Consider the following 22,582-nt stretch of genomic DNA (forward strand, 5'->3'; position numbering starts at 1 on the left):
AGTTCAAGAATTGCGTCACCTGCGCCGATGAATGCCACCGAGCCACCATCCGTTGGTACTGATGCCTCTGATGAAGACATAGCGACTGAGGTATGTTACTGTCGACCTCAGACGCTTGCCTCCATTGACTTTTCAATTTTGTATTACTTTGGAAGCGGAGGTAGGATTTCGATTCCCTTTAGACTGCAAAACTTCCAACAGGTATCAAGGCGATCTTCAAGACAGGAAACCAGGTGAAGCACGTGTGGGGATTACGCGAACATTCTTCCGTCATTCTTAACTACAATATTACGGCTTTGACACTCTAAATAGAGGCACTGGGTTCAATGGTAGGACGAATGTTCTGACTTCCTGTCAGTCCACGAGTGAAAAATGGACGCATCGCGTGTCTTCAACCCTCAGCGCAGGACGTACTTGTCGTGGTAATGTCGTGCCAAGAATTGCTGTCTCCCGAAGAGACATAGATCACGCGATCAAATGCCAATTGCGTCAACTGCCGCATACCGCCGAGAGAAGAACCCCCCAGAAGCTATATCTTTGATGTTCTTGGCAGTCTGATGCAAGAGCTTGGCAACTTCAGCTGGCAGGTGTCACCGTGTGAAGCCGTGACGCTGGCATAGCCACGACGAAAGCTTGGCGCTGAGCAATGCCTCCGAACAAGAACCATCCAACGTCCAATTGCATTTCAAAATGCTACTGACAGCTCTGCGGTTAGTTGCAGCGGTCCGAATCTAAGTTTGCCAAGCTTGTGCTATCTTGATTAAGATATCATTCCGGATGATGTGCACCACGATGCTCCCGGTGTTTCTTTAGTAGCATGGGCTGCGGTGCCAATGTTTCAAGTCAATCGGAGGAGTATCCAAACATCGACGCATCCTCAACAGCCAACGAAATGTCTTTTTGTTTTCTTGGCTGATTCTATTTCTATCTAAAATAAGTAAGCGACTGTTGCACCTGGCTTCACCAAGGCAGCTATCTACGGTTCATTCAGAGGCGCCGGAGTGAACGAAGTGTCGTGGGACGGCCCGTGTAGTAGCGCTAGCACCATGTGCAGTGGATCATGACCGGATCCATCACCGGAGAAGGGGGACTGCGTATATCACTTCTTCATATTCACTTCGCCAAGCACTTGGCCGTTGTCAATGTGACGATTCTTTGTCATTATTCTTCTGTTTGATGCTAGCGACATACTGCCATCCTGTCTATGCTATGCCAAATCCCCTTTTTGATGTACATTAAATCTAGTAAAACGTTGCGACGACACATGAGTCAAGTAAAGGTATTCCCTATAGTTGGGAATGGGTATAGTGCATTTAGAAGTGAGGAGCGTTGAGGAAAAGACCCATGAGGACACCACCAAGGGTACCAGCAACGGGGATGGTCATGATCCAGGAGAAGACCAAGAGGCCGACACGCTGGAAGTTGACGGCCTTGAGGGTGCCGTTGCAAAGACCAACACCGACGGTAGCTCCAGTAATGCACATGGAGGTGGAGACAGGCAGGGAAAACTGAGAGAAGACGAGGACGGTGATGGCGGCACCCATCTCCATGGAGCTGCCACGACTGGGGGAGTGGTAGGTAATCTTGTTGCCCATGACTGCTTCTTGTTAGTGAATGGTTCGAATATAGTGCTTGAATCGGTAGCTTACCCTTCATGATGTTGTAACCGTAGGTGATGAGACCGAGAGAGATAGTGGCAGAGAGGACAGCAAGCTGCCATACGGGGACGGGAGCCTTGGCGGCAGCGGCGTTACCAGTGCTCCAGGCAGAGTAGATGACAGCCCAGGGACCGACGGAGTTACCGATATCGTTGGCACCGTGGGCGAAAGAGGCAGTGCAGGCAGTGATGATCTGGACGAAAGAGTAGGTGTGCTCGACCTCGTTGGGGTACTTCTTGGCGGCGCCGTAGACGCGCTTCATGCGCTCACCCTCGGGAGTACCGGCAATACCAGTCTGGGCAGCGTGGATGTCGTAGTGGAGACCGTAGAGAGCACCGACAGTGATCATGGCGGGAATGCGCTTGAGCATAATCTTCATGTTGTGGAACTCGTAGATCTGGCCGGGGCCCATAGGGTTGTCGCGGAGGAGGCGCATGGCCCAGCCGAGAGGACCACGCTTCTTGAGGAGCTTTGCGTGCAGCTTGGCCTCACCTTCAGCCTGGAGTTGCTTGTAGGAAGGTCCCTGACCAATCTCAGCGGCGGCCAAAGACTTCTCGTGGGGGATGGAGGTCTCCTTGCTCTCCTTGAGAGGCTCGTCGCCAGAGTCGGAGGCCTGGGAAGACTCGTTGTGGCGGGGAAGCTGCTCGTCCTCCTCGTCCTCCTGGACGACGGCGTAGTTGGGAACCTTGGCCTGCTCAGCGTCGGCGGGAGCTGGGCGCTTGAACAGAAGGGGGCCCTGGATGAAGTGGTACCACTTGATGGTGTAGTCCTTCTTGATAACCTTGGCGTGGACGAAGGGGACGAAGAAGAGAGCGGCCATGACAGCGAGACCACCGCCGGTTCCCATTGTGACGGCGGCAACGTACCAAGAGGGCTTCTTGTTCAAGCCCAGGTTGGGAGATCCCTTGTAGACGATGGAAAGCGTGCAGACGGTACCGGCGATGAGGAAGAAGAAGGGCGAGGTGTAGACAGCCCAAGGGACCGGGTTCTTGCGGACGTGGACCACGAGCTTGATGAGCATGAAGATGATGGCACCGAAACATCCCGAGATGGCGGGAGCCATGCCCAGACCAGCGAAGATGGCACCGAGACCCTTTCCGTTGTTCCATCCCCATTGGACCTTGTCGGCGCCAGCGGTAGCAACACCGACACCAGCAACGGCGGAAATCAAGGAGTAGGTGGAGGAGACGTGGGCGGAGTGTCGCGTGCACCACATGACCCAGGAAGAAGCAGCGGCGAGGGCGCAGGTGAAGGCGAGCATCTGGACACCGGCATTGTCGTTGAAGGCGGAGTTGGGGATGATGCCGTTCTTAATGGTCTCGGCAGTACGGGCACCGACGGTGATGGCTCCTAGCATCTCGAAGATGGTGCCGAAGATCATGGCCTGTCTGTAGGTAATGGATCGCGACGACACACTGGTCGCCCAAGCGTTCGCAACATCGTCTGAAGGTTCATGCGAGTCAGCCTTTGAAAGTCTATCTCATCGCGTGCAGATCGGTGATGGAGGGGCACTGAGGCCACCTTCCGTTGCACAAGCAACTTGACCAGCCGGATCGGAGTTGTTACTTACTAGCACCGTTGTTGTATGCGTCAAGCATGGCAAAAAAAGTGCCAATGGCAAAGACATAGGTGTACTGATCGAGCGCCATTGTGACTGACTGCCGCTTGGCTGTGGCTTTGCGAGCAGAAGTGTTGTTGGTCTCGAGGAATGAGGGGAAGGGGGCGCTTGCTGAGGGACAGGACAGACATACAAGGCGATTACGATGAGGGACGAGCGCACACGATAGACCTTATATGTGTCTGCTTGGCGGATGCTGGTTTACCGCAGAACGAGGGCGTGGCGGCCATCAGCGGATGCAGAGACCAAACTCTGACTCCAAAGACTCTGCCCACACCCCATGCCCATGCCCCGCCCCATGTCTCTCCAGGTTCAGTTGCTGAACCATGTTCCCCTCTTCGTCTCGAGTTCTCAACTGCGGTATTCGTAAAGAGACGCCTCTCCCACATGGTTGTCCGTGGTCGATGAACCAGACCCGATGGACGGATGGCAGACTGGACGGGATGGATGCATCAAGGATGATAGATGGGGTTAGCGTGCCAAGATGTCGGTATCCCTAGCATACTAGTTCGGATCCACCCAGCAAGCTTTATTTGGGCGAAGAATCTCATCCCGCAAAGATTGGGGGCATCTGGAGTTGGCGAATCATGAGTCGTTGCCCCTCCACGTGTGGCATCTCTTCGCTACAGTTGTTTGACTTGGTCTCAACCCCCCTGCTCGTCGAGGAGCATATTAAGAGAGCGCCAAGCCCTCCTGGTCTTGGCTTGTTCGTCTCTGCTTGTTGCTACGCCGTCCTGTTGCTGATGTTGCACACGACTCTTCTGCTCAAAGTATGAGAAACAGCGTTACCACCGACGAAAGACCCCACGCACGCCTCCTCCGACCGACGCTCGACCTACCGATAAGGGTTTGCCTCTCCGGTCCTTTTGAGGCTTTCTCGTTTCTCCGTATCCACCAACATGAAATGTTTCTCCTTTGGATCGCAGCTAGGCCCTTCCTGAACGGGGTTTTCCCTTCCCACTCAGCCACTGTCGCCCAATACCCCTCCGATCAACGCTTAGCCCGGTGTCTCTCTTGACCACCCGGAATGCGTGTCCCAAGCACGTTGCGAAAAGTCTGTCGCCATACCTGCGCAAACAACTCTTGGCGCCTCGGTGCCCGGTTTGGTATAGCCCCGTAGTATGACCAACGACCGACGCCTCGACTCAGCAGAATAGGCAAACCCGGTGTCCGTATTGGCTGGCCGACGTTGCGATGCATTCTAGCTGAGGCCAAGAATGCCCAATCGTGACCGAGGACGCATGAGTTGTTCGGTTTGACAAATCCTTCGTCAGTGAGCTGATTTCCGCGAAATCCACGACCCGACTCGGTCCCATATGGAGAAAAAGCTGCCCGCCCGCAATGTCGCGGCCAAAGTGAACTATGGAGTAAAGCGTTGTCGCTCCAAGCCCATGACTAGTCTACCGCGGCAGGCCGGAGAGCTCCTAATTGCTCCGGCCCTCTGGGACACGTTATGGTTACATCCTGGTTCACGTCCATTTGCCTCCATTCGAAGCTGTCACACGTGTTTTTACCCTCATCTTCCACAAGGGCACAGTGACACCCGGCGAATTCTCTTCAGAATGCCATGCATTGACGTTGATAATTGCGACTCTCCAATATCCAATTTACGACTGACGTTGCAGAGACGATGAAAATAACACATCGCCAAGTCGGGTACGCGATGCCAGGACGCACCCAAGCCTCTCGAACCCGCCGATCGGGGCTGAAGGAACGAAATACATGCCACAGCAGTGGGAAAGGCCTGGCAAGGCTTGCTACAGGCTGCCAATCGAACCAAGCTTTCCGCCTCCCTGATGACAAGAATCTCGGCGCTCCAGTGTCAGGCGAAGATGGATGTGATGGCTGCATGCCGCAGTATTGGCAAAGCTTGACGCCTTCCAGCCGTGTCCAGACTCCCTGGAGATGACACGGCAAGTTCTCGGCGACCCGAGTTTTCGGATTGAAGTCCACACGCCATCCGTGACAATTTTCCTCTTCTTCCCCTCTGGGTCCAGGTCCAACCAAGACCGCGCCGTCTCCGAACCGCGTGCTAGACGGCCAAGACTCCGACGCCCACCCTCCCGGCTGGCCCGCCCACACCCGTTCGCCGCGACCGAACCCACGTGCTCGCTTCGTAGGCCAGGAGAGACCGCACCCGTTCGCGAGGCCAAGCCGGCTCATTTTGGCTGGGCGATGCCTCGGCGATGGCCCTGCAAGGGGGTTGCAAGCCGGCCCTGGCTTGGCTCAACAGCGCAATCGTCTGCAGCAGCGGCACGCCACATTCGCCTGCTCGCCTGCCAGATGAAGCGCGTGTCGAACAATCTCACGCGCTATTGGATCTTTTGACAATGGTGGCATTGGCCGTGGGCCAGCCTAGAAGCCTTTTCGAATCTTCTTCGTCCGCACAGCTGGGGTGCTGCATTGCTGTCTGCATCTGCGAGTTGCATCCGCTGTTGAGACACGTTCTGTTGCCCGACTTGGCGAGCATGACTGATGTTCATGTAAGTTTATCGCCACCCCGGATACGAGTGGTGTCCTGAAGGCTTCCCGATAGAGTTCGTAAGTATGTAGTATGGTTCCTTGGAGCCTTGGCATTCCTTCATAATGCTGTTGTTGGCCACCACTTTCGTAGACTGCTTCTCAACGGCGGGCGCAAGAATGGGAACTCTTTGATCCTCAAGAGACACCTGAACATGAGGAAAGCAACTGCCAATACCTGTATCTACAGACTGGGATAACGCTTGCTGCGGTCGAACACCACACGTGACGTCGCACCGCTTTTGACACCTACGTGCCCCCCAGAGAGGAACAAGGTTGCAGTAGTTCAAGACACATGGATCAGAGGGTCCCTGTGAGACCAAAGCAACATCGACATGCGAACCAGCTGCGGAGACCCAGTACGTGTTGCCGCTGTGCATATCAAGCACCCACAGGCATGGTCACCGCCAGCCGGGACCCGGCAGCCCGGCAGGGTTGTCCGTCCGGTCTGCCATGGTGGGTCGCCCATGCCGATGAGCCGACAGCTGGACCGCCTAGCGGCAGACCTATCTCTATGTTTGTTTCCACTTCGACTCTTTGAATACATGATTCGAAAGGCCGGGGTTCGTGCAGATGTGGCAGGCCAGTGATGCACCACTTGGGTGGGAATGCCTGCTTCGAATTCGACAACCGAGTACTTCGAAATGGGGCTTGTCAAGGCAGCACCTACCGTAGCAAGTATGCTCGTCACTGCACCCAGATGCATGCCCATTTTGCGGAGCGAGCAAGTTGGTGCCTTGTGTGTGAGTACATGTAGCTTCTCCGTGAAGCACGGCGAAAGATGTGGGGCGCGCGGGGAGGTTTCCCGGCCCGGAAAACCACTTCCCCCGCCGCAGCGGCCGTGACGGGTTCGGACCGTTTGTCTCTTGGCACGGCTCACGGTTTCCGGTAGCCAACGGTCGCGGGAAAAGAAAAAGGGTGTTTGGATAAATCAGGTCTGTTGCGCACTCTCCTCAAGACTTCTCAAGAGGTCCTTATGTAGGCGATTTATTTGACCCATCCCACAATGACAGGAAAGAAAACAGCACTTGTGTTTGGAGCCAGCGGCGTCTCCGGCTGGTCATTTGTCAACGAGATTCTCCATGACTACCCCACTACCGGCGTCTGGGACGGCTGCATCGCACTCACGAATAGGCCACTTGATCTCGAAAAGACGCTATGGCCCAAAGATGAGAGATTGTCTGTCGTCTCCGGCGTTGACTTGCTGGGAGGGGATCAAGATGAGTTGAATAAGATAATGAAGCAGAAGGTCAAAGGCATTGAGATGGTTACCCATGTTTTCTACCTAGGTGCGTTAACCAGAGTCTGCGATGGAGATATGGGAATACTCACAGACAACCGGTAGCTTACAAGGCTCACACGGACTGCAATTATGAGGCCGAGTATCACGAGAATATTGACATGTTCAAGAGGGCTGTCATCGCTGTAGATGGCCTCTCCCCGGCACTTGAGTTCGTCGTTCTACAGACAGGTTCCAAGGCCTACGGCTGTCACCTCCTTCGTAATCGACCAAGCAACATGGTTCCTCCAATGAAGGAGACGCTACCGCGAATGAGCCCGCCGCATGATGCAGGCCTCTTCTACTACCCGCAGCTGGATTGGATCGCCGAATATGCCAGCGACAGGTCTTGGTCGTGGTGCGAAACGAGACCCGATATTGTCGTCGGATTCGTCCCCAACGGCAACTGGTACTCTCTTGGGACCGTCTTGGGCATCTTCTTCAGCTTGTATCGCTACATCCATGGTGCCGGCGCTGAGTGTCCCTTTCCTGGATCCGAGGATAGCTGGAACGCGCTGAGTGTAGATGCTTCGGCGGACATGATTGCGAGGCAGACACTTCATTTGTCAACCACGGCCGCCGGGTCCATCAAGAAAGGGGATGCTTTCAACGTCGGCGATGCGAAAAGGGCGTCGTGCTGGCGAGAGAAATGGCCAGTGCTGTGCGAATATTTCGAGTTGAAAGGCGTAAAGAGCAAGCAGGACAACCCTATTGAGGTGCGCAAGTTCATCCGGGAAAACATATCGAGGTGGGATGAGCTGGAGACCAAGCATGGGCTTGAAAAGGGGCATGCCGACAATCCCATGATCTACCCCGGATTTGAGTACTTTCTCCTGACGCAGTTCGACACGGACCGGCAGTTTGACATGTCGAAAATGTACAGCACCGGCTTTGGCGAAGAGCGATCGACAATCGAGGCTTGGGGGAAGGTGTTTGATCGGATGAGGGTGGCCAGAATCATCCCGTCGGCGTTCTGAGCATCATGTCTGGTTGAAGGCGTGGGAGAAGACACGCGGCGCATTGATGACGCGACCACGACCTCTGTACTGGTATCCCCCATTTTTTGACCCTGAATTTCAATCAAAAGAGAGGATTCACCCTTTTACAACATCGTTGTAGAACTCATCGCAAGACAAGAGTCTTGGCCGATATGAAGCGTGCGCCCGATGCGGTATTTTCGACGTCCTTCGGTGACGGTTTGGGGAAAAGGGGTGCGCACCCTAGGCTGTCACGCCCAGTGTGCTCAAATTGACCAGCTTTTCACTGCGGCAATGATTCGAAACGCGCTGGATATCACTACGGCGCTAGCCATCGCCACTGCTTGTCAGATCTTGGCATCAGAGAGCTGTGTTGGTGCCAAGGAGACGCGATGGCTTCTCGTTGGTCATCGAGCGGCCGTCGCCGAAGTCAGCCTTGGCATAAAGAATCAGTGAACAGATGGAAGCAGCTGAGAGCAGCTGGCGATCTGGAGAGCAGGGATTGAGTCGCATTCAACGTGAGCGGCCGCCCACTTTCGCGCGCGCTGCGAGTCATGGCGCAAACTCCCGTCCGATCTCCAACGGCTTCGCGTTCGGCAGTTCATCCTCAGTCCGCTCAGGTCATATGGCTGTCCATGCTTGGCAAATTGACAAAAAAGATACCACAGAGTACTGTGAAAGGCTTAATTGATGATAAGATGCAGAATTTTCCTCACACTTTGGGAACTGGGTTCTACGGTCCGCATTCGCGCTGATTGCGAATGTGAGTGAAGGTTTGGCTGACGCGCAATCCACTATTGATTCTGCGCCCGAGACAAGTCTCAAAGGTAAGCTGTTGGCGCTGAGCTTGTCTTGCACTCATTTGCATGTTAGACCGGATCGCGATGTAAGTGGTCTTACGTCGGCTCGGTGAGACCCAGTCATCAGAGCCGGGCAGTAGGTTGAGCGCATAGCAGAGCATGCTAATTCTGTGGCATCAACACCTGACGATCGTCTACCTATGCTGTCACATGGATACTCAGATCTGTCAAACAAACATTCCAGCCTCTCGGGTCTTCTCCAATCTGACACATCGCGAATGCGACGATGTCAGACATGGACTTGGAGATGGTAGAGGGGAGTCTATTTTTGATGTGCTTGACTCCTCACGACGCGTTTCGCCAGAACCGGGGATCGGCATCGAGCACAAGCCTGCAGGTTGTCTCTGAAGTGCGGTATTCATTGGACCAGACCAGGGCACAACATCTACAGAGACGAATCAAACGTGATGGAAGAGGAGCAAACATCGAAGACTGCTGCAAGTGATGTCACCTTCTTCCCCAGACCTGGCGCGCGAGTCCTTCAGTTGCCCATGGCCGGACTGCTACGCGAACCGTGTGTCCGCCTTCGGGCCAACATTGTGTCGAGCCCCGGACTGTTCAAACCAGACCCCAGGAACTGCCGCTGATATCGCCCAATCATTGCCTTGAGGACTCGGCTCTGTTCCCACTCTCACTCACATGATGCCCGACCATCTTTGTCTTTCATCCGGGGGAATTCCAACTTTGGGCTTTCTGAATGGACATGCCAAGGATGCCATGCGAACTTCAAGGTCTCCAGAGATCCACCTCGTCTCTCTCAACTGGCTCCCCCAACCTTCACCCCGCACTTGAACCGAGATGGATGGGGGCACAACCAGCTTCCCCGGCGACTCAGAATCCGCCGTGTCCACCCCCGCAATCCTCTCCAAACACCCGTTACCCCAGACAGGCGCAACCGACTGCCTGTCCGTCGCCATTGACCTGAAGTTGTATGCGGGTTTTGCCCCCTTTGCGAGGGTTTGCTAGCCATGGCAAGCAAGGGGGGTGGACGTGTTCGTCAGCTTAGCGAATCGGCGCATGGGAGAATAAGGCTCGAAACGACCGAGAGTATGGCCGCCTCGACCTTTTATAAGCTTTCATCTGACCCGGTTCCCCTCGTTCCAGAAAACTTCAGCTCTGTCCAACGTGCGTTAAGACCCGAGCACCAACAAAAGCCCGAGCGACCAACGGCTGCTAGCGTCCGATTCCCGTGTCTCGCCCAGAGGCTCTGACACTACTGCAACTACAATCACCAACGTGCGACCGTCGTCGCTGTCTTATCCCGCATCCAGAGACAAGCCTGCCTTAGAACAACGCCGTCTCCCATCGACCGTCCGCGATGGGCGTAAAAGAATTCCTCAAGAAGCGGTCCCTGCGCCAAAAGGACAATGTGCGGACGAACGCGGCCGAGCTGACTCTGAAGGAGTCGCTCTTCCCCATCTTCTTGGTCACCATCCTGTTCTTCCTATGGGGCTTTTCCTATGGTACGAGTTCATTGTCATTCGACCCAGTCTTGGCTCGTACGATAGCTGACATTATTTGGACAGGCTTACTTGACACTCTGAACAAGCATTTCCAGGTTACACTTGGCATCACTAGGGCCAGATCGTCCGGCTTGCAAGCCGCTTACTTCGGGTACGTCCATCCGCACGCGAATTCCCGCATCTTTGGGCTCGGTACCACTTGGCAGTTCGCCAATCTCCCACACTACCTCGCCGCATGCCCGAAAGCGGCACGAAAGCTCGCCAAGTTTCTAGACAATGTTCAAGAGCTACCATGTACTGACTCTGCCTCCACAGTGCCTACCTCCTCGCCAGTTTGGGTCATGCAGCCTGGATTTTGAGACACTGGGGCTACAAGGCCACCTTTGTGTTCGGCTTGTTCCTCTATGGACTCGGCGCCGTCATCGCGATACCATGCATCATCGCAAAGAGCTTTGGTGGCTTCTGCGCCGCCATCTTCATCATCGGCAATGGTCTGGGATCCCTCGAGACGGCCGCAAACCCGTACATCACTGTGTGTGGCCCGCCGAAGCATAGCGAAATCCGAATCAATATCTCCCAAGCCTTCAACGGTATCGGCACCGTTGTGGCCCCCGTCATGGGATCATACGTCTTTTTTAACTTCGACGACGAACGTGCTTTATCGAACGTCCAATGGGTCTACCTTGCAATTGCCGTCTTCGTTTGGTCTCTAGCCATCGTCTTTTGGTTCTCCCACATCCCTGAGATCACTGATGCCGACATGGAGTTCCAAGCCTCCGAGACTCACGCCAACACCGATGTCAAGCCCTTCCGCAAGCAGTACCGCCTCTTCCATGCATCCTTCGCTCAGTTCTGCTACACCGGTGCTCAGGTTGCTATTGCTGGGTGAGCTTCTTCATCCCTTTGTACCATTGTGTTTGTCACCGCTGCTGACATCTTCTTAGCTTCTTTATCAACTATGTGACTGAGCGCCGAGCGGACACTGATGATGCGTTGGGTGCCAAGTTTCTGGCTGGTGCCCAAGCAGCTTTTGCAGTCGGACGTTTCGTCGGTGTCGGTATCATGCACTACCTCAAACCTCGCTTGGTCTTCATCGGCTTTCTCACCTGCTGTGTGATCTTCATCGCCCCCTCAATCACACAACACGGTAACACCGGTATGGCGATGCTTTACATTGTTCTCTTCTTCGAGTCAATCTGCTTCCCAACCATTGTGGCTCTGGGTATGAGAGGTCTTGGCAGACACTCGAAGCGAGGCAGTGGCTTCATCATTGCTGGTAAGTGACTTGTTTTATTCCTCACAAATGCACTAGGCTCTGACCCTTCTCTCACAGGTGTATCCGGTGGTGCAGTTGTCCCTCCTTTGCTTGGTGTTGTGGGCGATCACAAGGGCATGGGAATTGCCATGGTCATCCCCCTCATCTTTTTCGTCCTAGCATGGAGTTATGCTTTCGCCGTCAACTTCATTCCCGCCTACCGAAATGTCGTCGATGCTTTCACAGAGACCGAAGTCGGCATCCGACCCGTCGAGGAGGAGAAAGGAGGAATTGAGGCCATCGAGGAAAAGCAGACCAAGAACGCCACCCCCACGTTGCCGTGAATACGACTCGGAGACTGGAAGAAGGGGCTTGAAACAGACAAGATGATTGCCGGAGCAGTGTACTTTATTACCGAGATACCACTTGATTTTGAATTGAAGATCTGAAGAACATTTTGTCTAGGGAGGTTAGGAACGTCTGACGTTAGGACAAAGTGTCCCACCAATCGGCAATTACGTCAAAAGATTTAATTAGCATGGACAGATACCAGCTGCTGTAATTCGGAGTGGCCTCTTGGGAATGGCACTACCAAATGCTATGGTGATCATTTCTGTTACCCCGTTGCAAAGGCTGCATACAACTGGGAAACGCGCTCAATTCTTTTGATATAAACCGGTAGGTTGCGGTAAAGTTTTCAGGAAGCATATAATTTTTCATGACTAAGTTCCATGATGTTCTAAGACGATAGAGACTGTTGATATCATACTTAAACTGGGGCTAAAACAGAGAGGTGCGGTGTGATGTGGACTATATGTTGCCCTCACTTCCTTGATACTAGAGGCTGAAATGCTACTGTACCATCGCATTTGGTGAAGTTTTCATTCTCCTTCTACCATGATCAGTATGGTCATATTCGGCTGCAATACTCTGTGCAATACTTGAGAAAGCCGTACCACGGCCGCAGGACAATCAGGGTTCTGATGGGGTTTCATTGGGCGTAGCCGTGGTACAAGCCTTGTGAAGATCCTCTGAACCCGATCTCTTCTGAGTCATGCGATAGACTTGACATCGTAAGCTGTGGGCAGTTTCTGGGTAATTTGATATGTTAATCTCTGTAAATGCTGTAGAAATCCAGCAACCAGCTGTCGCCTGTCCATATAATCGGTCTACGAGGGCGATCATGCTGGATGCCCGACTGTCGCCGAACCAAGGCATTTCCGAGGTTTATGGGACATCTGCGATGAATCTATCGAAGAACTCAAAGGAAAAGTCATTATTCCAGAGAACATCAGGTTTATCCCATCAGCTGCCACATGACGCCAGAAACCCCCTGTGCGGAGTAAAACAAAATCAACGTATACGACGATACACTAAATTACTTTTTGACCTAATCAGAAAATTCATTTTCCCTAGATTTGGGGTAAAACTGGAGCTGCATTCGAGCCGTGTCTTTTGGCGTCATGTGGCATCCAATGGGATAGCCGTAGCGTCAGCTTTTCCAGAATATCCTCAACGCACCTTGAGAAAGACCTGCTCACCTGAGAAGCATTTATTTGCAAAGCAGTTGGTTATTGTTGAATGCATTCGACCCATTCTTGACGAAAAGTCACATTCTCGGCACAGGAAACTACGGCGCGGCTCATTGTGTCTTGCTAATGGCTCTTGCTGGTGTCATAGCAATGGAAGGTACCAGAGGTAAAGATCCGTGAATACTTACTATGGCTCTTTCTGTCAAATAACTACGACTGGTACTTCACTCTCTGGACTGATGCAAGTGTACCCAGCCAAATTTTGCTACTGATATTCAATAAATGCACTCTTCCAGGTCGAATCCTTTGCCAACACGCACAAATGAGAAAGCCTCCCCCAAACGCATGTCCTTCAAAGTCAACAGCCTATGGGTTTGTTTTGGGTCAAGATGGCGGCGCTGTTTGAGTTGAAATGGTGCTTCGGAACTCTTTGACCATCCACTAGCTCCAGTCTCCGGCCATGACGTCCCCGACCGCCGACGCCAGCCAACCTCTTTCGGAGCCGGCACCCCCACCCCCGGCCGAGCTCGGGCTCACGATCGACCAACTTTTCTGCCTGAAGGCTCCTAGGTCCACAGCCAAACGAACAACGTCGGCGCCCGACCAGATAAGAATTCCGCCACTCGCTTCTGCAGCAGCGGCGGGCCCGTGGCCGAAAGAAGAAAAGCCCCCAGGCCTTCCAGAACGCCTCGGCACCGCGGCCAGTGCCGAGTGCGGCGGGGGCACCAAGTCAACCACTTCCAAGATTTTCGAGACTTGAGGTCCCACCGGCGGCGTCACGATCCGCGCTGCGGCCCTCCTGCGAAAAACCAGGAATACGGTTGCCGCCGCAAAACCGCCGACGCGGCGAGTTTAGCGAGCTCGGTAGCCGCTGCGTATCGATCGGATCGTGATCGTCAGTACCAAGCTGGTTGACTCTGCTGTCAAAGGAGAAAAAACTGGTCTCGGGAACAGGTGTTTGCAGATCGATGTCACGGAGGATTTTGTTGGACAAGAATTGGCATTTTGAATCGTTGGGTCCCAAAACTGCAACCTGGTCGTTAAATCGACCTCAATTCTTTGGCATCACGACGGTCTTATCAGAACATGCCGATTTACTTGACGCAAAAGGGACCCCCCGAGATGTTGTTGATACAAAGCAATGCAGCAACAGTTCCGCTTCTCATCGGTGTTGAGTATTGACGTCATAGCCTTATCTACCTTGAATAACTCGCCCGCGGTGAAACCATTGACAAAAATCGTACTTTGTGACAGAGACTGGTACCAGTGGTTGCCAGACAATCACTGTGGAATCCTGTCTTGTTGGTGATGTACACAGTTGTAGATACTGCAAGAGGTTGTAGTTGCTTATTCATCCAAATACCAACCCAGATGTTCGGTTCGCAGCCGCTGTAGCATTATCGTGAGGCTTTCTTTGGGACCACTTATCCACACGATGTGGAGGTGGAGTTTTTCAACGACATGCGATGGCTGCGCGGCTACGAGGCCTTCGAAAAGAAGACGACTGATGCTCAGATATGCGAAATATTCAGTGATTTAAGTCTTTGGAGCAGCCTGTTCATTCTGAAACTCTCTAGCGTCGAACTTTGTGTTCTCCAGCAACAAGGCCAAAAAACACCGAGATGGCCGTTTAACGGTCTTGAAGCTGATAGTATGGGAGGATGTCTATCAAGACATGAGTTCTGATGCTGTCGACGTCGCGGTTTTCCAAGGCTTTGTGTTTTGACGTGTCGATATTTCGCGAGAGGTTTTGCAGTCGTGACCCATAAATGAAGCCATCGTGAGTTTTTTGATCATTGTGGGGTGCGAAACATTCGCGCTTTCTGGGGTTCGCAAAATGCAACTATATCGCATGTAAGTCAAGCTCCATTCCAGCATCCCTTCTCAATTTGCAACTTCATCAAACCCTCAGTGATTCCGACCGAAAGACTTTTTCATCGTTCATCAGAATTTTACCCTCATGAGGCCTCCACGCCATTCTGCGGAATCTTCCTCTCCTCCGACTTTTGACGCGAAGGCCGTTGGGGATCGGTGCTGATCAACATCTACGACTCGTGGCGCGACATGCGCAAAAACGACTTGATGTTACTCTACCTCGCCATTTTCTATTGGGATGCTCTCATCGACGTCTGCCCTGACTCGTGCCACGTCGGGCGTTGATTGCAACAATTCAGCGTTATCTTGCGCAGCTATCTACGTGTACGGTGTCGGCCACGGCATTTGATGACGAGTATGTCCGAGCTCAATGGCATTGTTGAATGCGTTGTTTTTTTTTTTTTCCCTATATGCGCTTGTAAGATTGACGGGCGCAGTGCGTCTCACTTTGCGCAGACTCGGTTCCATTCTTAGGATCGATCTTCTTCCACCTGGCCGTTTCGCCATTATTCTCGGCTACCTCGCGGGAGTCTTTTTTTCCTATCCCAGCCTCCCGCAAGAAACCTGCCTCATTGCCTGATCCCGATGCATTAAGACGTAATCTTACCGCAGCAACTTAGCTGTCGGCGTGAAATCCCTCATGAAACCAAGTTTGACTCTGCAGCCTCTCCAGGGATGATATCCAGCAGAGTTTGAAATTTAGATCATCATCCAATGAAGACGGGCGCTGCAACGAGCAAGAGGTCCTGAGAGGAAAATCCATTATCAATGTTATGCTGGCAAGGTGGACCCTTTTGCCCCATTATCGGTGTGTGAAGGTCAACACACCGCCAATAGCACCGAGTCCTATTGGGATTTTTGGTCTTCATGCACCGTGCTGAGAGGCTGAAGGGTGAGGGACATTTTTTCACCTTGCATCGGGGCTCCACCAGAGATCTGCCCTCCAGTCTGTGTGTTGATACCTCCCTATCATTGATCCTTTCACGGCGAGACGGGGGTTCCTTTGGGACTCTTGGCCTTAGCGCCAGCCAGTCCCAGTCCACATTACGAGGCATTTACCCAGTAATAAACTGTGTTTCGAGTCCACAATCACGCCAGGCAGGCTGGCAGAACGAGAATGTGCCTTGTTGCCTTGGACGAGATAATAGTAAACTGGAGAACGCGTGGGTCGTTGATAGGGCCTTGTCTCAGGGTGCACAAGCACAAGCACAAGCACTGCACTGCAAGCGCAATCACGTAGATAGATGCCTCTTCAGGCAGATAGGGGTCGGTATCGATAGTCGCCAGCAGGGATCTCGGGAAGGCTCTGCTTGGCTGCTTGCGTTGCCTGCAAGGCGGCGGCGCGGCTTCCTTTCGCGGCTTTGAGAAGATGTACAGGAAAATCCGGATATCTCCTGCCGATCTACTGCCTCGACAAGTCGTAGGCGCGTCCAATTTGCTGGGCTGGTGGCTTGGCGCACATGTGAAAAAATTCTTTTCTGTTTTTCTTCTTCTTGTCTTTTTTTGGTTGACAGCGAACATCGATAGGGCTCGCAAACTTGGTCAATCAGGGTCTCTCTGCAGAGAACATCCTTTCTCAATCCTTCGTCTCATGCTTTAGAGCCATGCAGAAGACGGCAAACAGGGACATACCACCCAAGGCCTCACCGACCGTGGGCATGAACACGGACACGGCACACAGGGAACCGATAGCGATACGGATGCTGGACGGAACAGAGGCCGATAAGGCTCAAACTTCCAATGGCTGTCAAGCTGTTGCAAACGCACAGATTGTCGAGTTCCCAAGAGGCAGCCAAGTCGTCCACCTCTTCGCCCAGGCTGGAGGAACAGCGGGCCCTTCCGAACACTCCCGATAGGACATAGGGGTCCTGCAGGCTACATGCCTCCATTCCGCCCTACATCGGACCCTCCAATGACATCACGGCGTGGCCTGAAACCACGTTCCTGAGTTTCGCAGGGGTGGAAGGCCAATCAACGATGTGAAGCAGGGATCAAGAGTTTCCTGAAAGGCCCCAGCGTTGTAAACGCTAGAACAACTTTTCACCGTCTTCTCCATTTCCCGTTCAGTTCAACCAAGTCAGGGAACGTACACGGTACGGGCTGAGTGGGAGTTCTGCAACACGGTGACAGCCTGCTCATCCCAAGGAGATGCCGATTGGAGGTGTACATCATACATGTGATGGCAAACTCGCGACTCGCATCACAACCCGTCCCGCATCGCGCTTGCCATCCGTTCATACGCCATACGCGCAGAACACCATTTCCGGGAACTTCTCAGGCTTCAGTATCCAGTTTAAGATGGAGCTTGAGAAGCACCACGTTTTAAAAGATCCACCACCACTGTGAGGGCCTCCGCGGCCTGACGTCATGGGCAGATGGAGTGTTGCCGTCGCTAAGGGCGCTTCATTTCAGACACCTTACCCAGAAACCCCGTACAAAGTCCCTCATTTGCGGGTTGCACTCCGGAGGAGAAGGAGGAGGAGGTGGTGGTGGTGGTGGTGGTGGACAGCCACCACTTCTGCCTCGGGTTTTACGGAGACCATCTACCTACGAATACGCATGTCTTTAGCTATCGCAAACGGCGACGGCTGAAACGGCGCCAAAGTGGCTGTCTGTCTGTCTGCAATGTCTCTGCAATGTGTCCTCGGGAAAAATAGACCGAACAATGTTCCTGGCTAAGGCTCCAGTTTAATTCTAGAAAACTTCTCGCGTCCGACCGTTGCGAGTTATGATTGAATGACAGATTCACGCTAGAGGCTGAATATCAATCTATTTGCCACCACCCGAAAAAAGCGATGGGAAAAAATAGAGCAAGGCACAAATTGAGGCTCAACAACCAAGATCTTGGCTGTGCTGAACCATACTTCAGCCTCATAACGGGCATAACCAGGACACCATTTCGTCTGATACAGCGCCCGTGCCGGTATCGATAAGCCATGAATCGCCCTTGTCAGGCTAGGCGGGATTCGGGATGGTCCATGGAGACGGAGGTGAGGGCCTCAGTCTACGTAGTACGCAGGCGGCAGTACATACGAGCGCGCTTGGCCGCCAGCCTTCAGGTAGGTATGTATGCGGGCACACCCTGACTCGGTCGTTGTCCATCGGCTCAGCACCGGCGGAGACACGGCACGTCATCGGCCCATTGCACGGCGGAGCAACGGCCCAACGCCGGCGGAGAAGTTCTACGTCATTGGCTCCAGTTGTGTGCGGGTCAGAGACTGAGAAGACCCCGTTATCGCTGGTCTAACGGGGCCTCAAGACGGTTCAACCCAGTACCGTCGAGACAACGGACGGAGACCGACTGGGGAACCGCCGGCACCGACTCGAAAAACAACATCGAGATACCGTCTCAACACCAACGAGGTACAGACCCAAATTCTACGGGGCACTGTCCCCAGCCTCAACGGGGCATCAACCTGGTAGGGACGGGACATTTACGGCGGGTCCGCCGCAGGCGACAGCAAGACGCCATCGGTCCGAAAAAGGAAACAGGAGGCCATCCACTGTTGTTCTTCAAAGAGACATCGAAAAGGATAAAAAGGACGAGATGAATCTGCTTCAATGGGTCTTTTTTCGATCCAGCATCACACACCACTCCAATCCAATCTCATCACATTCAAATAGTCTTCTCCGCGCCTCTCAACAGCTTCATCTGATACCCATCTCTCTCCAACATCAACAACTTCGACACTTTCGATTTACACCACCACCACACACATTCAAAATGGCCGCCGTTGAGTTCGCTTCCCGCAAGCCTGAGCTTGGTATGGAGAAGGTTATCAACCCTCGCCGCCAGGACTCTGGATACGCCTCTCCCTGCGACTCTCCCCGCCTCACCGTCCAGCTTAACGATGGCAACGAGATCCCCCAGATTGCCCTTGGTGTCTACAAGGCCCCCAACGGCCAGGAGACTGAGGAGGCTGTCATCGCCGCCCTCGATGCCGGATACCGCCACATCGACTCTGCTGCCAGATACGCCAACGAGGAGGCTTGCGGCCGCGCCCTGAAGAAGTGGCTCCAGAAGACTGGCACTCCCCGCAGCGAGGTCTTCATCACCACCAAGCTCTGGGATGCTGACCACGGCTACGAGGCTACCTTCAACGCCCTCTGCGACTCCCTGAAGAAGTTCCAGCTCGACTACTTCGACCTCTACCTCATCCACTCCCCCTCTGACGACAAGGAGAAGCGCATTGCCTCCTGGAGAGCTCTTGAGACTGCCCAGCGCCTCGGCAAGGTCCGCTCCATTGGTGTCTCCAACTTCGGTGTCAACCACCTCGAGGAGCTTATGGCCGAGACCTCTGTTGTCCCCGCTGTCAACCAGATTGAGGTCCACCCCTTCCTCCAGCGCCAGGACCTCGTCGACGTCTGTCGCCAGCACGGCATCGCCATCGAGGCTTACTCTCCTCTCGCACGTGGCAACAAGCTTGAGGACCCCGTCATTGGCAAGCTTGCTGAGAAGTACGGCAAGACCCCCGCGCAGATCCTCCTCAACTGGAACGCCGCCAAGGGCAACATCGTCCTCCCCAAGTCTTTGACCGCCCACCGCATCAAGTCCAACTTCGAGTCTTTTGACTTCGAACTCTCCCCTGAGGACGTCCAGGTCATTGACAACCTTGAGGAGGGCTACATCACCGGCTCTCTCCACAAGACCGAGGACTAAATGCCTTGAATGGCATGTGCTTTGACGCACCCCTTTCGTTCGGCACCCCCACCGCTGGATCCTCCAGCAACATGAGCTTTCCTCCATCCTGAGAGGCTACGGAACAGCCTTTACGATTGCCGACGACGAGCATCGCACGTCGTCCACCCAGGACATGATAAGGAGTTGATTGCTACTGGCGCCATTGCGCCCTCTTCCCCCGCCGAAGAGCATTTATTTCGGAGTATGGGTTTGGTTTTGGGATATCATAGAGATTGCATAGATCTTTGTCTAGACTAGCGTGCTAGGCATCAGTCAGGCTTGTTCTGATACGAATTTACGTCTTCATCTTTTACAACTTGAGCTTCAATCGTGATAGTGAGTAATGTACAAAGTGACAAAACGACGAGATCCCGGGTGTCTTGATGCTGCAACGGTTTCCTTGGCTGTGAATGGGTCCACAGTGCATTCATGCCTTCTGCCTGGAGGATGGCTTGACGAAAACTGGGTCACCCCAAGGCTTCATGTCCTGTCGTCTGAAGTTTCTTCCTAGCTGACGTCGATCACGAATTAGAGTCGGGAAAGCCGCTAGTCAGTCAAAGGAGCACACCGCAATTTCAAGGTCAATCAGTAGCCCGGGCCGCCTTTTTGAAAACGAAATTGAAACGAAATTCTGAGGCTGAAGATCAGCTTCTCAAGAATCGCCGATTCCGTTAAGCTCGAAGCAGGCCGAGCGTAGATTTCGCTTGGCATTCCCATGTGTGATCTTCCATGAACACCGTTCGCGAACTTGTCCGGATTGATATCAAACTCAAACTGCGCTGATGTACACAAGCTGCCAAAAGCTAGTTCTTCCACTGATGTCCGTTGGCTCCGTTTGTTCTGCCATCGTATTGGTACCGTTCCTCCAGCTCAAAGTACTTGTTGAATCCAACACCGTCGCACACTTCCGCATAGGAAAGAACGGTTGGTGGTTTGCCGACGGTGAGGGAACCCTTGAGTGCCTCCAGTGTTTCCCGAATGCTTCTCAATTTGGCTGCGACGAGTGTCCATGGATATGCCACTCCGCAATATCCGAGTTCACCCAGTTCCTTCGCGGAAAGGTTCTCGGTCTTTCCGCCCTCAATGATGTTGGCGAAAAGGGGGAAGTCGAGATCCTTCCGCAGGCGCGCCATGGTCTCACGATCGGGAAGGGCCTCTACAAAGACAGCGTCGACTCCAATCTCGATTGCCTTCTTGGCCCTGGCAAGCGCCTCATCATACCCGAGAATGAGACTGTCGGTTCGAGCCATGATCCAGATATCCAATCCTTCGTTCCTTGCATCCACTGCAGCCTGCCATCGGGCGTATGCCTCACTTCTGGAGACCACACTTTTGCCAGCGGTGTGACCGCATCCTGGAACACTTAGCCCCAGTTCATCATCAAATCATCAAGGGGGTGCTGAAATATCTTACTCTTCGGCCAAGTCTGGTCCTCAATCATGATGCCGGCAGCTCCTGCTGTTGCGAAGCTATTCAGAGTAGGTTAGCCTGTATAGAGTACCATTTGGCTAGATGTCACTGTACCCTTCCACAGTTCTTTTGACGTTCATAGGACCGCCGTATCCAGTGTCGCCATCCACAAGAATCGGGACGCTGGTCACTCGTGCAACTTCTTGGACCTTCGCTGCGACCTCCTGGAATGCAATGTATCCTGTATCAGGCAGGCCAAAAGCAGAAGCCATGGCGTAGCCAGCAAGGAAGACAATGGGAAATCCGGCTTCCTCGCAAAGTCGAGAGCTGAGAGCATCGTAGCTGCAGACGTGTGCAACAATTTTGGAAGGGTCATCATGAGCTTCCTGCATAAGGGAGCGGAGCTTGGACGCCTGCAGGGATGGAATCCGTCCGCGCGAGCTGTCTAAGCTTATGGTTGCGCGGTCGCCGCTCTTCTTGACATTTGGCAGGCTGTTTGTCTCGAAGTGAAAGGGATAAGGGTTCGTGTTCACAATTGATTTGGACATGGTGTGTGAGTTCGAAATGCTTGAATAAGTGAAACTGAGTCTGTGAATGTTGGGCTGAATGTCCACCTGCCCATACCAAGTTCATCACAGAAACTGGCATCTTATATACACGATTACGATTGATGATGGGTCCTGTGCACCAAAAATAATGTCTTCCCCGTCCGATTTTCGGAGTAGTGACGCGCAAACTGTGAACTTCGGCAACGTGTTTCCCTAAGGTCTTTGTAGATGCCTCTTGGCCAGGCCATCGTCAGCGCCGCTTCGTGCGGGGATCCAAGCACGGATGGTGCTGCGCGGCGGGGCATGCAAGGGCGGACCGACGCGGATAGTCGCGGAGCGTCGCGGGCATGATTTTCCTCCTCATCACTTTCTTCAACTGATCGTCAACAACGTCGGCTTACTGCTAATTGCATAGACTGGATACTTGGGTGATTCCACGAGGTAAGATCAGTCCTAATGACCCACAGCTCCTGGTTGACTCAAGCAGGGCCCCCATAGACCGTCTTTCATATTCAGGATTGACACTCATGATGAATGATGGATCAAGCGCCGACCTTGGGGATGACTCGGCACCGCAGGAGTCCCCACGGTACAGACGGACATATGTCGCTTGTGATTCTTGCCGAGCTCGAAAAGTAAGATGCAACATGGGAGAGAAGCCGCCTTGCGCGAAGTGCAAACGAGAGCATCGCGACTGCCGATTTGACCGTCGCCCCAGAACCGCGAAACATAGAGATGTCCCGGCCTGGGCAGGATCAACAACATCGCAACGTTCAACGACATCACCGGCACAGCAGAGTTCATCCGACGTAACCCAAGCGGTATCCTCGGCAGCATTGACTCAAGCCAATGTTCGACCTCATCAGCAAGAGGTCTCTCCTGAAGACACTATTCCATCAACCGATC

At 53.4% G+C, this 22,582-nt stretch overlaps 5 protein-coding genes across 5 annotated transcripts; 3 read left to right on the forward strand and 2 right to left on the reverse strand.

The window, feature by feature from the left end:
• Positions 1–1,313: 1,313 nt before the first annotated feature.
• pho-4-3 (Phosphate-repressible phosphate permease pho-4) lies at positions 1,314–3,307 on the reverse strand (the record flags this gene model as incomplete). Its single annotated transcript, XM_032035008.1, has 3 exons — positions 1,314–1,597; positions 1,650–3,101; positions 3,229–3,307. 3 exons carry the CDS (start codon positions 3,305–3,307, stop codon positions 1,314–1,316), a joined length of 1,815 nt encoding a protein of 604 aa, XP_031886197.1.
• A 3,133-nt stretch (positions 3,308–6,440) lies between these two features.
• Positions 6,441–8,052, forward strand: sirQ-4 (Short chain dehydrogenase sirQ; the record flags this gene model as incomplete). Its single annotated transcript, XM_032035007.2, has 4 exons — positions 6,441–6,539; positions 6,689–6,731; positions 6,810–7,085; positions 7,142–8,052. The coding sequence occupies 4 exons, from the start codon at positions 6,441–6,443 to the stop codon at positions 8,050–8,052; spliced, it is 1,329 nt and encodes a 442-aa protein (XP_031886190.2).
• Positions 8,053–10,230: 2,178 nt separating this feature from the next.
• Positions 10,231–11,974, forward strand: gluP-1 (Glucose/galactose transporter; the record flags this gene model as incomplete). The annotated part of the gene is made up of 5 exons (XM_032035006.1): positions 10,231–10,375; positions 10,439–10,526; positions 10,691–11,260; positions 11,320–11,651; positions 11,709–11,974. The coding sequence occupies 5 exons, from the start codon at positions 10,231–10,233 to the stop codon at positions 11,972–11,974; spliced, it is 1,401 nt and encodes a 466-aa protein (XP_031886189.1).
• A 6,787-nt stretch (positions 11,975–18,761) lies between these two features.
• On the forward strand, positions 18,762–19,697 carry CGGC5_v008686 (putative oxidoreductase; the record flags this gene model as incomplete). Its single annotated transcript, XM_032035003.1, has 1 exon — positions 18,762–19,697. The coding sequence occupies one exon, from the start codon at positions 18,762–18,764 to the stop codon at positions 19,695–19,697; it is 936 nt and encodes a 311-aa protein (XP_031886194.1).
• An 824-nt stretch (positions 19,698–20,521) lies between these two features.
• On the reverse strand, positions 20,522–21,676 carry bcpA-2 (Carboxyvinyl-carboxyphosphonate phosphorylmutase; the record flags this gene model as incomplete). The annotated part of the gene is made up of 3 exons (XM_032035002.2): positions 20,522–21,072; positions 21,132–21,187; positions 21,243–21,676. The coding sequence occupies 3 exons, from the start codon at positions 21,674–21,676 to the stop codon at positions 20,522–20,524; spliced, it is 1,041 nt and encodes a 346-aa protein (XP_031886193.1).
• Positions 21,677–22,582: the final 906 nt, after the last annotated feature.

This window comes from Colletotrichum fructicola, assembly GCF_000319635.2.
Source record: "Colletotrichum fructicola Nara gc5 chromosome Unknown KSG_Nara_v1_contig05, whole genome shotgun sequence".
In the NCBI taxonomy this organism is placed as follows: domain Eukaryota; kingdom Fungi; phylum Ascomycota; class Sordariomycetes; order Glomerellales; family Glomerellaceae; genus Colletotrichum; species Colletotrichum fructicola.